General features: G+C 37.8%; 1 protein-coding gene across 1 annotated transcript in view; it reads left to right on the forward strand.

Moving 5' to 3' along the window:
• Positions 1 to 1,236: 1,236 nt before the first annotated feature.
• Positions 1,237 to 14,723, forward strand: part of CTNND2 (catenin delta 2) — a 570,838-nt gene continuing 557,351 nt past the window's right edge. Inside the window, exon 1 of the mRNA XM_068395844.1 lies at positions 1,237 to 1,365. Coding sequence (XP_068251945.1) covers positions 1,237 to 1,365 — 129 coding nt within the window. The remainder of the gene's footprint in view (positions 1,366 to 14,723) is intronic.

Below are 14,723 nucleotides of genomic sequence, written 5' to 3' on the forward strand. Positions count from 1 at the left end.
AGAAATAACTGACTCTTTATGAATAATCTGTATTTTCATGTTTTTGTCTTACGTATGTATGCCAGTGTCTGAGCTTCAGGAAGCTTTTGGAAAGGCTACCCTGTTGGGCTGAATGAGTGTTCTTGGGCAGCACTGCAGCTTCAGAGCCAAAGCTTTACAGAATGTCGTCTCCCTTCTTTTAGAGACCTAATTTTCATGGCAAACTGGTGTGGGGTTGCTTGCTCTGGGTATTGAATTTTATATTTGCTTTTACCAGCTACCCTTTACCACTCTTTTCAGACTTCTTATTTCTTCCAGAAGAAGTTCTATTTTATAAAAACGTGGGCTTTGAAAAGCAGAATGGAGCCAAGGCAGGAGTTTTGCCATTGATCTGAATGGCGAGTGCTAGGCACATATGACCCCTCTGATGACATCCCTCTCAATATCCCTGCTGCTTTTTAGGGGGCCTGTCCAGCTGGCAGCCTGTAGGCCAGTTCTCTTCCACAGAATAATTCTGTCCGGCTCCCACATGAACATGATCTTGTCGTGATTTGCCTGTGCATAACCATGCAGGCTGCCTCTCTGCTCTGCTCCTTCTAGAACGTGGCACAACTTGCCCGCAGAGATGTGCCTATAGTGACATTTAAGCAGAGATGCTACACTGTAGCTTAGCCTTCAGAGAATCTTTTTGTGGTGTTTTTGTTTAGGTCTCAAAAATGGTTTAACAACTAGTGTGCTGTTTTTCTCAAAAATACTCTGATAAAATGTTGTCAAAATCGCCTTCTGGACTAGAAGAAAGGCGACATTAGTTACCTAGGCTTAAAATATAATACATATTAAATAATCATTCATGTTAGAAAGTCCACACTAGATGTTTTATCTCTCTCATGTATTCTGTTTGCAAAGCATTTCATGATTCATTGCTTTCATGATATTGTAATTTCGTGTTGGATGCTGCCACTGGAATACTACGCAAAGATCACAGCTGTAAATGATTTGAATCCCCTCCAAATGTACTGTGGTGAATATTTTGGAGTAAGACTGGGAGATCATTTAATATTTTGTTTTATAATTAATTTAGAACTAGTTTTAGTTTTAAATAAGTAATATATTAATTCTATATTACAGAACAGAAGTATGTTCTACAATTTTTTCCTTAAATTAGTGTTATTATTCTTACATGCATATGATTTCTGATAAGTATCAGGTTTCTAATAAAAAAATCATTGTTTTGTTTTTCCATAAACTGCAGAAACTATGCCTGTTCCGGACCAGCCCTCGTCTTCTGACAAGACAAGTTCCCTTAGTCCTGTGTTGAACGCATCCAACGGCGATGGCTCTGAAACTGAAACAACCTCTGCCATTCTAGCTTCAGTTAAAGAACAGGTATGCAAGCACTGCATCTGCAGGCTAGAAGACAATAATATGATTTAGGGTTTTTTTACAAAAGTTTCATAGATGCTGTCTGAATAATTTCATTCAGAAATGCATATTGCAAAGAATATTAACTCTTTCTTCATGTCTTAGTATATTTCTGTGTGCTGTCCTACAATATACATTTAATATAATTTAATTGAATTGGTTATGCTGTTCTCCACTCTTTAATGTGAATGGTGGTTTTGAAAGATCTCTCCTTTTCTTGTTGTCAATCTGCATGTGCAGTTACAGCATGTAGGTATGGCATATAAGAACTGTAGACAAATCAGTAGTTGTGGAGAAGATATATTATCCCAGACTTTTAGTTAAAAGGATTTATAGGAATCCTAGGATTTTGAAATTTAACATATATATGTTTTTGTCTTTTTTTGTGTAAAACTTGATGTGAGATTATTTCAGGGCAAAATCAGGTAGGGACAGAGGCTTTTGGCCTTGGATGATTAAAATCAAAAGTATTAGAAATTTTTGAAAGAAAGGTTTTTAGTGTGATTCTCTGATCGGTTCTAGTAAGAGAGTTTTGGACATTTTAATGTAAATTTTAGCGGGCTGAGTGTCTGAGATTTTGCTTAGTGCCTCTTTGTACATCAGAAGATGGTTAATACTCCAGTTCATTAAAACACCTGGTCTACATTGCTACCTCATTTGGCTCAACAGCAGCAACAGGTATCCCAAAGAGTGACATTAAAAGATAGCTGCTTTTAGTCAGCTTTCTCCTTGCTGAAGGTGTCTAAATTGGTTCTCCAATTATAAAGTAGCGATCTTTCCCTGCCTAAGACATTCACTTCTTCTTTAGTAAAATCAATGCATGAATTCAGCTTATGATATCTAACACCATTGGAGTAATAGCTGTTGAGTCAGTGGGCTTTTATAAAAATTGTGACCTTGCTCTTCATTTTTTCTTTTTCATTATGTACCAGTTCTCTCTTTGGGGTGTTAAAGGTTAGTCATATTTTCCAGTTCTGAAAAGAGGAGTGCAAGAAAGAAAGGTTGTAACGTGGAGTTTTGTCTTAAGATTTATGGCACATTGTTGTATTGGAATTACCCATGGTTTAGATGTCTGTATGCATATTCTCTTCCAGGACAATAGCATTGCTTGGGCTTGTACCAGTGTTTCGGCCCATGTTACCGTATTACTTTGAAGAAAAATACCTGCATTAGCTTTTGACTCTCTGATGTTGAAAAAATGTACAGGGAAGTTACATAGATAGAAGTTATGCTGCATCTGCCTTTTAGAGTGTGAAACTCAATATTAAATAGTGAGAAGTTATTCTCCGTTGTTGGGTTTTGTGATGATATTGCTAGTTTATACTTGGTCATGTATTTTGCAACTGAACCTCCCACCCCCATAAATCAGTGAACTGAATACTAGAGGCAATTGATACTGAATCCACTAGATGAAAAGGATTTTAAGTGGTAAAATACTAGCAAAGTTATTTCTGATTCCTGTGAATCACAGCCAAAAGGAGCCTGTAATAAAGGAGTTCTGTGTTCCCTTATCACCAAGAACAGCCTAGCCAGCTAACTGAGGATACTGCTGACTAACAAGATAATATTTTTAATTGTTCTGGTACAGAGTACCAAAATTTCACAGGTGTTCTGTTAAGTAAACTTCTTGCTTGACAGATCTGTAGTCAGACCTGTCTTGAAGCTGGAAGACTGTACTAAGTTCAAAAATTAGCTGGTTTTGGATCTGAATGCATTCCTCAGACTATATGGTGACTTCAGTAAATTTGGCTTAATGGCACACATTTATGCTCAACCACACTCACTACTGCGGAAGCCGTATAACTCCAATAATCTTTTTTTTATTTTGTAGTAAAGAAACAAACAAACAAACCTGCTTTTGGTCTTTTTCTATTCCCCACAATATTACGTGTTTTGACAGACTTCCATTATTTAGTGTTCTGATTGAAGAATTCTAGGTAAGGCCACCATCCTGTGCTTCAGGCAGATGAAATGCATCACACTGATTCTGGATTAGTGGAGTAAATGAAGTAAGTTTCTAACTGACTGTTCAGATGGGTAGCCCTCTGCTTTTTAGAAGGAGGAATGAATTACTTTACTGCCTGGTATGTGATTTTGCTTTATGTGCCCTTTGACTGTAGCTGAAAATGTGCCTAGAGTTTTAGAAATATGAACAGAGACAATTATTCAAAAGTACTGCTAATAATGAAGATGATGATTGGGTTCATAATCAAGGCATGTTTTGATGAATCAAATATGTTACATTTTCTTCATCTGTGCTAATTATTAACTTTAATTCTCTTGGAACACTTGTGGCAACTTCATGTGTTACTTCTCATGAAATATCTAGAACAGTGTCTTTGAATGCAACAGAGTAAACTGCGGGATTTATGGTATTGATGTCTGTAATAGGTGTTTCCAGTCTTTGAAGAGGGCAGGATACGTGAAAGAAGTCATCATGGATGTTTTATGTATTTGCTCTGCTTAAGTTTCCTGTGTGAAACATAAATGATTTATTCAGAAAATCTGAAGCTTTGCTGTGCTTAGTTTGAAGAAAACATATATCTGTGCAACACTGTTTTGAGGAGCAGATTTATTTGGTCTAAAAATTGTGCTTGATACATCAAATGTATAGTGGCATTCATACTGGTCATGAGGGGGTCAGAAGATTTAGCCATGTGCTTTTCAAGGTGAGGATTTCTGTCAAAACAGAAATAGAAGCCTGTATTTTGTTGTTGAGGAGTTAGGTGGATTTTAGGAATTTCAAGTCCTGAACTCCTAGTTTTGACTTATAAGCCATTTCATTTGGGGTTTCAGACTTCTGAGATGCAATTGAGAAGTGATGGATAGAGAATATGAATCTATTTTTTTCCCCTTGCTGCTAACTTTCTTAAGGTCATCAGGCACTGCTGGAGGGGAGGTCGGAATCATACACTGTATGTGTAAGAAATCATGAGATGCCAGGCAGTGAACTTTGGCTTAGGTGTTTTCAAGATGTCCTCATGAAGAGGACTTTTCTGTGAAAGTAAAAGCCATTGGGGTGTTTTTGGGTTTTTGTTTGTTTGGTTTGTTTGTTTTTAGACAGTCAGAATCAAGTTCTTTAAAGAGAAATCATCAAGTAGTGTTAAACCACTAGACAAATGGTTTCAGCTTTCCATGCTGGATAAAATGTGGTTAAATATCTGTGCATGAAGAAGGATTTTTTTCTTTCTTTTTGTACATTGGCAAACACATTTGGCCCAATGATTCATAGGTTTTAGAAAACATAAGGCCATTTCTGTTTCTGCTTTGTCGTCTGCTTTTGTATCTGTAAATAGGGGAAAAATACTTCAACAAACAAAGTGAGCTGTCAGGACTCTGATTTGTGAGAACATAGGTGGTAGATAGAACTATTCATTCTGCAAAAAGCATGATATATAAATAAAGCATGATATAAATAGCTGCTGGGGAACCTTTTGAGTAAATATGTAGTAAAGCTGATGTTTTTCCTGGAAGTCTTCAGACATATGTCGTTCATAGTACTTTGGTTCTTGGCATACAGAAACTGCTCCCTTGGAAGCTGAGGAGGAATGTAGTGACAAGGACCTAGCAGAGGCTTGTTTGGGCAGATTTTTTTAATAAAAAAGCTTGGAGAACATGAGATAAAGTGATTTCCTGAGAGTGAGATCCAACTTGAAGCACTGACAACTATATTCAACTCAGAAATAGTATCATACATTCGTGTTAGTTTCTTTGTGACTCAGGTTTAGTTTCCTGTACCATCTTAGTAGTAGCCTGTTTCAGAGAACAGCTCTTACCCTTTCAAAATCTTATGCGAAGAACAAGTGGTGTAATGTTTAATACTTTTTTGAACCCCTTTTTAATCTACCTATTTCAAATAAAGATACTTGTTTCCAGATGCCTGTCTTCATTTCTCCCTCTCTCCAGAAAAAGCCTAGGTTCTAAGACTTCTGGAATATTTCTCACACTGTTTAATTAAATGATTGATTAGTACATTCTTTAAATCATAGTGCTGATTCCAGAGAAAACAGAAGTATTTGGCTTTGAGATGGTTGCTGGTAGCTTTTTTTTGTTGTTGTTGTTATTAAAACAAGAATGAGTGTCCTCTTTAGGGTTAAAAATGTCCCGGCTTTATAAGACACATTTTTTCTAAAGTAACTGCCATTAGTTTTAAATATTTACCAGTTTTCCCGTTAGAAAGCTACTCATTTGTCAAGAAATTGTGGTTAAAACTAGACTAAAAAACACATACAAGGTAATAATGACTAAGCGTTGCAATGCTTGTCAGTATTAAATAAGGGTAATATATATGACTTAAGTGAACTTGTGTGTTAGGTGTTAGTACTCTTTGGAAACAGGGTTATGTATGTCATGCACATCTTATATGTGTATATGTAAGTAAAACTGCAGATAGAAAATGGCTATAGAAGTTGAAAGATTCAATTTATTTTCTTGGCTCTATCAGATTGTTTTTCCCATGTCTTTATATCGTGATTGAAGTTTTAGAACAAAATCACATATCTAGATGGATGTTTCAATTCAGACTATTTTTTAAGGTTTTAAGGCCAGAAGAGACCTGTGAAATCATCTAGTCTGACCAGCAGCAGGTCATGGCATTTCATACAGTCATCCAAGTATTGGGCCCCAAGTCTGATCACAGAATGACTTTTGCAGCTGTTTTCCCTAATATAATGCATGCCATATTGTAATACATGATATTCACCAAAATAAAATCTCATTCTTGCCTTACAGGAACCAATAATGACTCTAGCAACCCTCAAGTATTCTGTAGCTTTTCTAAATAGATTCAATTGTGATATATTCATGTCTTGCTTCCCCTCAGACATCAGGCTCTATCTCTGCCTTTAAAAGTTTTTGCGTCTCTACTTCAGACCCATGATAATTATATTCAATCAATATATATGTTTCTTTCATTATTTCTCTAAGTAGCATATCAATATATTCACTTCCTTAGTTATAGAACTCCCTTGTTTCCAATGAGGTTTTAAAATATTTGAGAGAGATATTCCTCTTCCTTTTTGCCGTCTTTTATTTTCATGAATATATTGATTTTAGATAAGAACTAGATTTGGCTGTATGGTATGTTTTGAGTAGCACAAGTCTATACAGTGGATACCATACTTCTAAGTTGCTGGATGGACCAACATATTATTGAATTACGAAGCTTTGTGAGTACAGCTGGCGCTTCCCAGGTACGTCCTCAAGTTGATGGGATTGCTTTTGAGATATATGATTCCACTACTGGAAGTGGGGAGTTGAGTGGAGAAGTCTTGAAGAGTCATCATAGTGGCTGGTAAAGAAGGAAATAATTTAGTATACTTACTATACACCCTGCTCCATAGGATTCTTGAGTTCTTGATTTAGTCTGGGACTGGTTTCAGTAGTTCCTTGGAGCAGCTGTGAGTGTATTCATGTCGTGCTTCTTGGGAAACGGCAGTTTACAAGAATGAAGACCTAGACAAATAATTCCTGTTCAGAACTGTGTATGCTATAAGTCATGCCAAAGACACAGTAGTCATAGTAGATGCAATATAAAGAAACTAAAACTTACTTCACTGATAAACGGATATGGTAATAATCCAAAATATATATTTTTGAGATTGTTTGAAGTGAGCTGGGAGTGAAAAGGCTTCTGTGAAGATTTAGTCTGATAGAAGAGTATTGAGAGAATATATCCTTCCAGCAAAACCATCTTTGAAGAGAGAGAAGAAAATGCCAATTATCAGAATAAAATTAGAGTTTAATATTATGCTATTTTGACTTAAAGTAATGTTGAAAAATTAGTAGTTCAAAGCCAAGAATTTCAGAGAAGCTGCATAGAATGCCGCTTAGTGACAGCTCTGTGTGATGCTAATTTAAACCACTATTAAAGGCCATCATAAAGAAAGGTAAAATATCCTTTCTTATCGTGCAGCTGGTATATGAACACACTTTTGCTGATCCACAAGTACTTCTGCCTTAATTTATTTTTTTTGCCATTAGTGGAAGAATTTCAAACTTGGAATAAAAATACCCTAAGAAAGTAATAATATCGATCTCAATTTCAACAGAATTTAAATTTTAGTATATTAAACTTCTAACATTTTAACATATTACAGTTGTAACGTTTTAACATTGTTGATCTCTTTTTCTCTGGTATCATTAATTCGGTCTTTTTTAAATCTAAAATATTTTCACATCTAAACCCAAGTCTTTTAACCAGCATAGTGGAACTAATTCTTGGTCTCACCTTAAAGTCACTTGAGAGGGAGACCTAAACGAACCTAAAATAGTTTAGGAGTGGCTGGTCGAGTTGTGCTTTTTCCTATACTGACGCACCTCCCTCTGTTGTTCTGACAAACGTGGACTTACGTGGGGAACGCTGCTGGGGAGCTGAGTGGGTTGAAAATAACCATCCGAAAAGATAAGAAGGCAGCTTTATGTTACAGAAGGTTGTGTGGTGTTTTCTTTTGTGGCAAAGGGCAGTTGGATCAGTTTGCCAAGTCCTTGTTTTCAAGGACTGGGGGTTTTAGCATAGCTGCTGTAAAAATATGAGTTTGGTCAACTTTTTGGTAGTATTTAGAATGACTGAGAAAGTCCAATGTAACATCTCTATTTAAATGTACAGGGGAGCGGAGGTTTTGGGTGTGTCTCCCCCAACTCTGCCCCACTTCCTTGTCTAAAAGGAAGTCACAGTCATGTTTCTGTATCTTTCATGTTCCTGAGACTTAGCTATCTTACCTGTTTTCAGTATTTTTCTCTTCCTCTGTTTTAATTAATCAATATCTATTAATAGTAATTTTCATTTGCATAGGAAACTTAAGAGGCTGTAAGGCCCGTGGCTTTCAAAAAGAGCACACCTGTTCTGCAGAGAAAAGAAAGTGATCACACAGAATCACAGAATCACAGAATGTTAGGGACTGGAAGGGACCTCGAAAGATCATCTAGTCCAATCCCCCTGCCAGAGCAGGATTGCCTAGACCATATCACACAGGAACACGTCCAGGCAGGTTTTGAATGTCTCCAGAGAAGGAGACTCCACAACCTCTCTGGGCAGCCTGTTCCAGTGTTCAGTCACCCTCACCGTAAAGAAGTTTTTCCTCATATTTATGCGGAACCTCCTGTGTTCCAGCTTGCACCCATTGCCCCTTGTCCTGTCAAGGGATGTCACTGAGAAGAGCCTGGCTCCATCCTCATGACACTTGCCCTTTACATATTTATAAACATTAATGAGGTCACCCCTCAGTCTCCTCTTCTCTAAGCTAAAGAGACCCAGCTCCCTCAGCCTCTCCTCATAAGGGAGATGTTCCACTCCCTTAATCATCTTCGTGGCTCTGCGCTGGACTCTCTCTAGCAGTTCCCTGTCCTTCTTGAACTGAGGGGCCCAGAACTGAACACAGTATTCCAGATGCGGCCTCACCAGGGCAGAGTAGAGGGGGAGGAGAACCTCTCTCGACCTGCTGACCACACCCCTTCTAATACAGCCCAGGATGCCATTGGCCTTCTTGGCCACAAGGGCACACTGCTGGCTCATGGTCATCCTGCTGTCCACTAGGACCCCCAGGTCCCTTTCCCCTACGCTGGTCTCCAACAGGTCTGTCCCCAACTTGTACTGGTACATGGGGTTGTTCTTGCCCAGATGCAGGACTCTACACTTGCCCTTGTTATATTTCATTAAATTTCTCCCCGCCCAACTCTCCGGCCTGTCTAGGTCTCTCTGGATGGCTGCGCAGCCATTTCTGATGCCCAAAGAGTTTTTTTCTCCTTTTTATTTTTTAAAAGATTTAATTGGAAGGTTTTTTGGTGTTTGTTTTGTTGTTTGGTTTGTTCGTTTGTGTTTGGTTTTTGTTTGTTTTTCTTTTGCTTGGGCTTTTTTTTTAATTTAAGGGGTATATATGATAAGGTGATAGCAGCTTAATTTTTGAAATATCTTTTCTAGGATGTTACTTTTTTTTGTTGTTGAGACCTTGTCACAGTGCAATACTATTTGACCATGTTCTTTTAGATATTCCACAGGTGGATGGCTTACTATATAGTACGAAGTTTAACTAATTTGAAGTTACTTGCAGTTACAGGGGATTTTGATTTAGCACAGTGACACAGCAATACACTTAAATCACAATTTAATTAGAAATTACACTTGGCAGAGTATAATTGCAATATGCAATTGACACAGTATAAAAATGATCTCGTTATCTTGCATATGCTCACCACCATGAGGCTGAGCATCCCCCAGTCGCCAGAAAGGAGTGTGTGCGTTGAAGTCAGCTGAAGCCCACAGCTCTCCTCAGAGCTCTTCTGTTTACTGTTTGGTTTTTATATTGGGCTTAACATATACACTCCCCATGCTGGTCTGGCTGAGTTGGGTATAGCCGGGGGGTCTCCAGTGCCAAGTTGGTGGCCCATCTCTTTTCCCTGCATGCCTATACTATGCTACTCTGCCTTCACTTCTGAAGACCACTGCTATCCTAGCAGGCCTGTATCTCATCATGTTACAGGCATTAAATACCTTGCTCTACACAAAATGACTGCTTGATACTTCTATCTATATAAACTATGGTCGTAACAAATTAGCCATAGGCACCTGCTCGATTACAAAAATTGCTGTTACAGCGAAACCAAGTAAAACAAAGCTGAAGGCAGGTCAAGAAAAGTTCAAACTGAAAAAGCCTGGCAAGGCTCAGTCCTGAGGTCTTGCAAATTTGGTACAAAGCTGAGTCGATACTTGGTTCATTAAACGCTCCATATAATTAATATAAAGCTATCCAGCAAGCTCCACGATGGGGAACATATTCCTTCCTGTGTCACGCTCTCAGCCCAATAGAGTGAGCTGCCCTACGTGCCTGGAGCTCAGGGCTAGCAATGGTTGGGGAGGGAGGCTCCTCTTGCAGGAGGTGTATCCCAGCTCAGCCCGCTTGCCTCCAGTCTGTGCTGTTGCATCGCGACTTCATCAGTCACTAATTGTCAGTGGAATCACAGAGTCACTTGCTGAGAGAGTGACTGGGCTCTACAGAAAAGTATAAAACAATAAGCTAAATGCCTATTACATTATACGAGTAAAAGATACTCTTGATTAGAGTTATGGGATCATATTTTCTAAGCAGATACAATACGTATGGAAGTTACGTTATTGTAACCAGCAGCACTCCTAAAACTAGTTTTGTTTTACTCTGGGTCTGGATTCCTTTCATTCAGGGACAGGCTGTTATGCAGATGGTTGAAATACTTTGCTGATACAGTCTGTTTGTCTAAAACAAAGGCACCCTTGGGTTTCCTTTGGCATTGGGATGAGTTTGGCATCCTTTTCAACAGTTGTGATCGATCATGTCATTATTCTACCCTGAGCCTTCGGGTCATGTAGCCTCTATTTATCTCTTCAGAGCGTTTCTTCATTGTGGGTGTGTAAGTGGGTGTGTGGCGGGCTACATGGGGTGGGGGTGTCTTTGATCAGTGACAGCCCTTTGTCCCCTTATTTTGCATAATGTGGTATGAAATCTTGTTTTCTCGTGTGCAGAAATTTACCTTTTTGGGTAAATTTAACTTGTGACACCAGCTTTTGTAGGTGAAAAACCACCACTGGTTATCAACTTGACAGCATACAAAGTAATATTTCTGTTTTTATTAGTATACCCTCAATTTCTTCAGTCTGGATCGACATATGGCAAATAGCTGCTTGTAGTCTATTTCCTTAGTTGTTTCAAAATGTGAGCTGTACTTCTCAAATTTCATCTCTGTTCCTTCAGTTGCCACATCTGTTTTTCCTTGAGTCCTCATAAAGCATTATTCTTTACATTTTTTTCAGGCAGTCTCATCTCTTAGGCGTAACTAGTACCTGTCTGTGTTGAGCTTCCCTTCCTTGGGTATCTAGCACCCTCCAGTATAATAATCTGATTAATCTGGAATGATATTTTGCTGGTTAGTGTGGTATTCTATCACTCTAACCTGCAATTCATGTTGCAGTGTTATCCCATGGTCAGGATTATCCACCTACCCCAGCAGTAACATAGTGCAATTACATGCTTGGCTGTGTAATTAAGATTTAAATCGAGCCTTTTGTATACCATTACCAGCCTCTTCATCTAGGAAATCTTTTTGTTGATGTTTGCATTGCTAGCATTTTTCAATAAAATTTTTCAGTGAAAAATAAAGAAAAAAAAAAAGCAGAATGGAAACATTTTCTGACTTAATCTGTTTATTTCTATGTATTTCATAGGCTTCAGAGTCTTGATATAAATAGCTATATTTAAGAATTGTACTGTATGCTGTCTTGAAACTGGTAAATTTTTTTTTCATCCCCTGTCTGATTCCAACATAGCAACACATCTTGGTAAAATCCTGTTTATATTTTTAGTGTGTAGTTATTTACTGAAGTACATCTGTGCTTCAGGTGTTACAACTGGTACCACTGGAAAATAGTGTTTTCTCTTTTAAAAGTAGTTGAGGATCTGCCCCTCCCCCGCATCTTTCCTGTATGTAGTTACACCCATCTTTGTTCGCTTCATTGTCAATCTAGGTCATTATTTGAAGCTTTTGTTGACAGAACCCTTGAGGGTAAGTGCATCCGATACTATAAATAGTCTTGATTCTTCATAGTAAGTCAGCAGATTCACTTGAATATTCTCAAGTTTTCTACCAGGTTTGATGAAATGTAAGGTTATTGCATTCTTCTGCCAACCAGTAGCATAACAATTTTTAATGAATTGATATCTTCAACACTTCCACATTCCAGAACTGAATAATTTTGAATTAACACAGGATTACAAATTTTGTTTGGATGGGAAAAATGGACCCTTTAAACTATTGCTTTTTCTATTATTTTTTAAAACTTCTATTTTTATTTTACAAAGCAGTGTTTGCGCATGAAAATGTGTTCCAACACAGTTCATGCTGTACTGTTTGTTCCAGGTCACAGAAAACAGAGGATAGAGGATACTGTTCCTCTCACTATATGTTTTCAGTAACCTGTGCTGTGAAAATAGATGGTTCTTTGGATTAGGTTTTTGTTTGTTAGTTTACCACAAATTGTGGCAGGGACCAACCAAACATTATGCATTCCTGCCACAAAGTAAGGCAGCCTTCTGGTACAACTACAAGATGCTGTTCTGCTGGCTAAAGGTTTTCAGGTATGGAAAAACCTGTGATAGGTTGTGTTTTCTGTATGGCTACAACTGCAGGAAGGGAGTTAGGTGCCTCTCTGGCTGCAAACATGTGCATGGACACCGTTCTGAAACCTTTGGCCACTGCGTATGCTGCTGCACCTGTGTAATAACCAACATTTTATTCCTGCTTTCACATTCTCTAGTAGGCTTTAAAGCCTTATTTAAATAGTGAATAAATTATTGAGATTAATTTAACAACGTAGTTTCATCCTACACGCTTTCTGTGTGCACAACAAACGTATTACAAAACCAGGTATAACACTAGGTAAGTGCCTGTGTCTGTGAAAGTAGGACTGAATGTACCACTGTGCTGCATATGGGGATTGAAAAGCATTGCAAGAGGCGTACATAACAGTGACATTTCCCCACTGCAGTCTATAAAGATTTGTAAGCACACCATAGCGTATATGCAGCACCAGCATCCCCTTTAGAGGTTTTTCATGCTGAGGCTGGATGATGAACTGTAGAAAATGGACAGTTGCCCATAATAGATTTGATAGCCACTCAAACTGAGGTTTGACACGGTGCCTATTTTCTGGTATTGAATCAGTGTTGCTACTGGTGCTGTACTTTTGTGTGCCAGATTCACTGTCAGACACAGAAATAGAAATTCATTGATAGCATATGCCACAGTGATGCCTACCTAAATGCAGAAGAGCTAAGCTAAGCGAATTACTCAAATAAATAGACTTACTTCTTTAGGAATAGGTGAATATTTAAAGGCTGATGATAAGTGCACTAAGTGGTTTTCACTTAATTTTAGAAAGTGAATTACAGTTTATTCCAAGAATGTGTAAAAAAATATATACAGATGAAAAAGTACTTTCTGCAGGAGTGGTGTGTGGGTGATACGCATCTGTGTTCCCTTATTTGGTATGAGAAATTGTCCAGTACTTAAAACCTTGCTAGATTGTTTCTGTGTGAGAGAGAATTGCTACTGTTGGGTAGTTTTAGTGCACTTTGGTTTATGAAGACCATACCTAGTTGTGTTGCCTTTATGCATTGGCAATAAAAGGATTGAAAGAAGTCTGTCTGGTTGTCATCAGCTTAGTCTGAACAGAAAACAGTGTGTTGCCTCCCCTTTTCATCTATGATGAGATTCATGTGAAGCTTACTCTTCTCGGTTTTCCCCACCACATAGTTTAACTTCTGATCTTCTTGTGTTGACAGCTTTGTGTACTCCCTCTCAGTTTATCTGTGGTCATGCAAAGAGCTACTTTATGGTTTCTTACTGTAAATTTGAATGGTCTATAGTGTCCCTTGATGTTTTTTTTTTGTTGCCTTTTATTTAATAATTTAGGCTGTTAGTCTGTAGTTATAATGCAAGATTTATAGGCATAGGTAATATCTTTTATAAGGGCAACTGTTAAAGGGAAAAAAATACGCAAGCTTTTCTGTGGGTCTAACTTATGCACCTGAATGTTTGCCCTTTTAATTTTTTTCACCACTAGTTGTTCAAATAGCATGTACTCTCTCATTACAAGTCTTCCCTGATGTGAAGATGTCATATGGTAATGGGTGTTAATGTTTTTTTGGTTCATTTGGTAGAATATTTAAAAAAATAGATATTGTTTTTTCGTTAATCTTGTGGTGTTAATATATATGGGCATTATTGCTGTACCTGCACTGTTTGCATAGTTTATGCATGTGTGAATACAGTCAGTGGCTCCTTTTAGTATGGCAGTGCACACGTATGCATACAGAGAAGTCAAGTCTTTTAATAAAAGCATATTAATTTGTGTCTGTTCTGTTCAGTATTTTAGATATTTGTGAAGACTTCTATTTTGTCAAACTTCAGTTTCAATGTTCTTTACAGTTTTCTTTTTTGATTCCTAATCTGCATAATAATCAGCATTACTTGAAAAGGGGGAAATAGGCATCAAGGTTCTTCCTCTCATCAGTGATTGTGGTAGTGAGGAACGAATGAACTGACTTAAGAAAAGAGTGGGTCCTCAGGTTAATATTGAAAAGGATTGTATTAACATTGACAGAGATGCACATATTACTTAAATCAAAATAATTTTGATTTCAATTTGGATATTCTTGACATATTCCTTCCTAGTTTAGTGTGTCTATTCTTAGCATTTGTTTGCTCGGTATGTGCTTGAAAGAGTCATCAAATTATGGAGTCAGTGTGTCCTTAGGGTTGTGGTCTAATACTGCCATTTTTCCCTGGAGTTCAAG

This window comes from Nyctibius grandis, chromosome 3 (genome assembly GCF_013368605.1).
Source record: "Nyctibius grandis isolate bNycGra1 chromosome 3, bNycGra1.pri, whole genome shotgun sequence".
NCBI classification, from domain to species: Eukaryota; Metazoa; Chordata; class Aves; order Nyctibiiformes; family Nyctibiidae; genus Nyctibius; species Nyctibius grandis.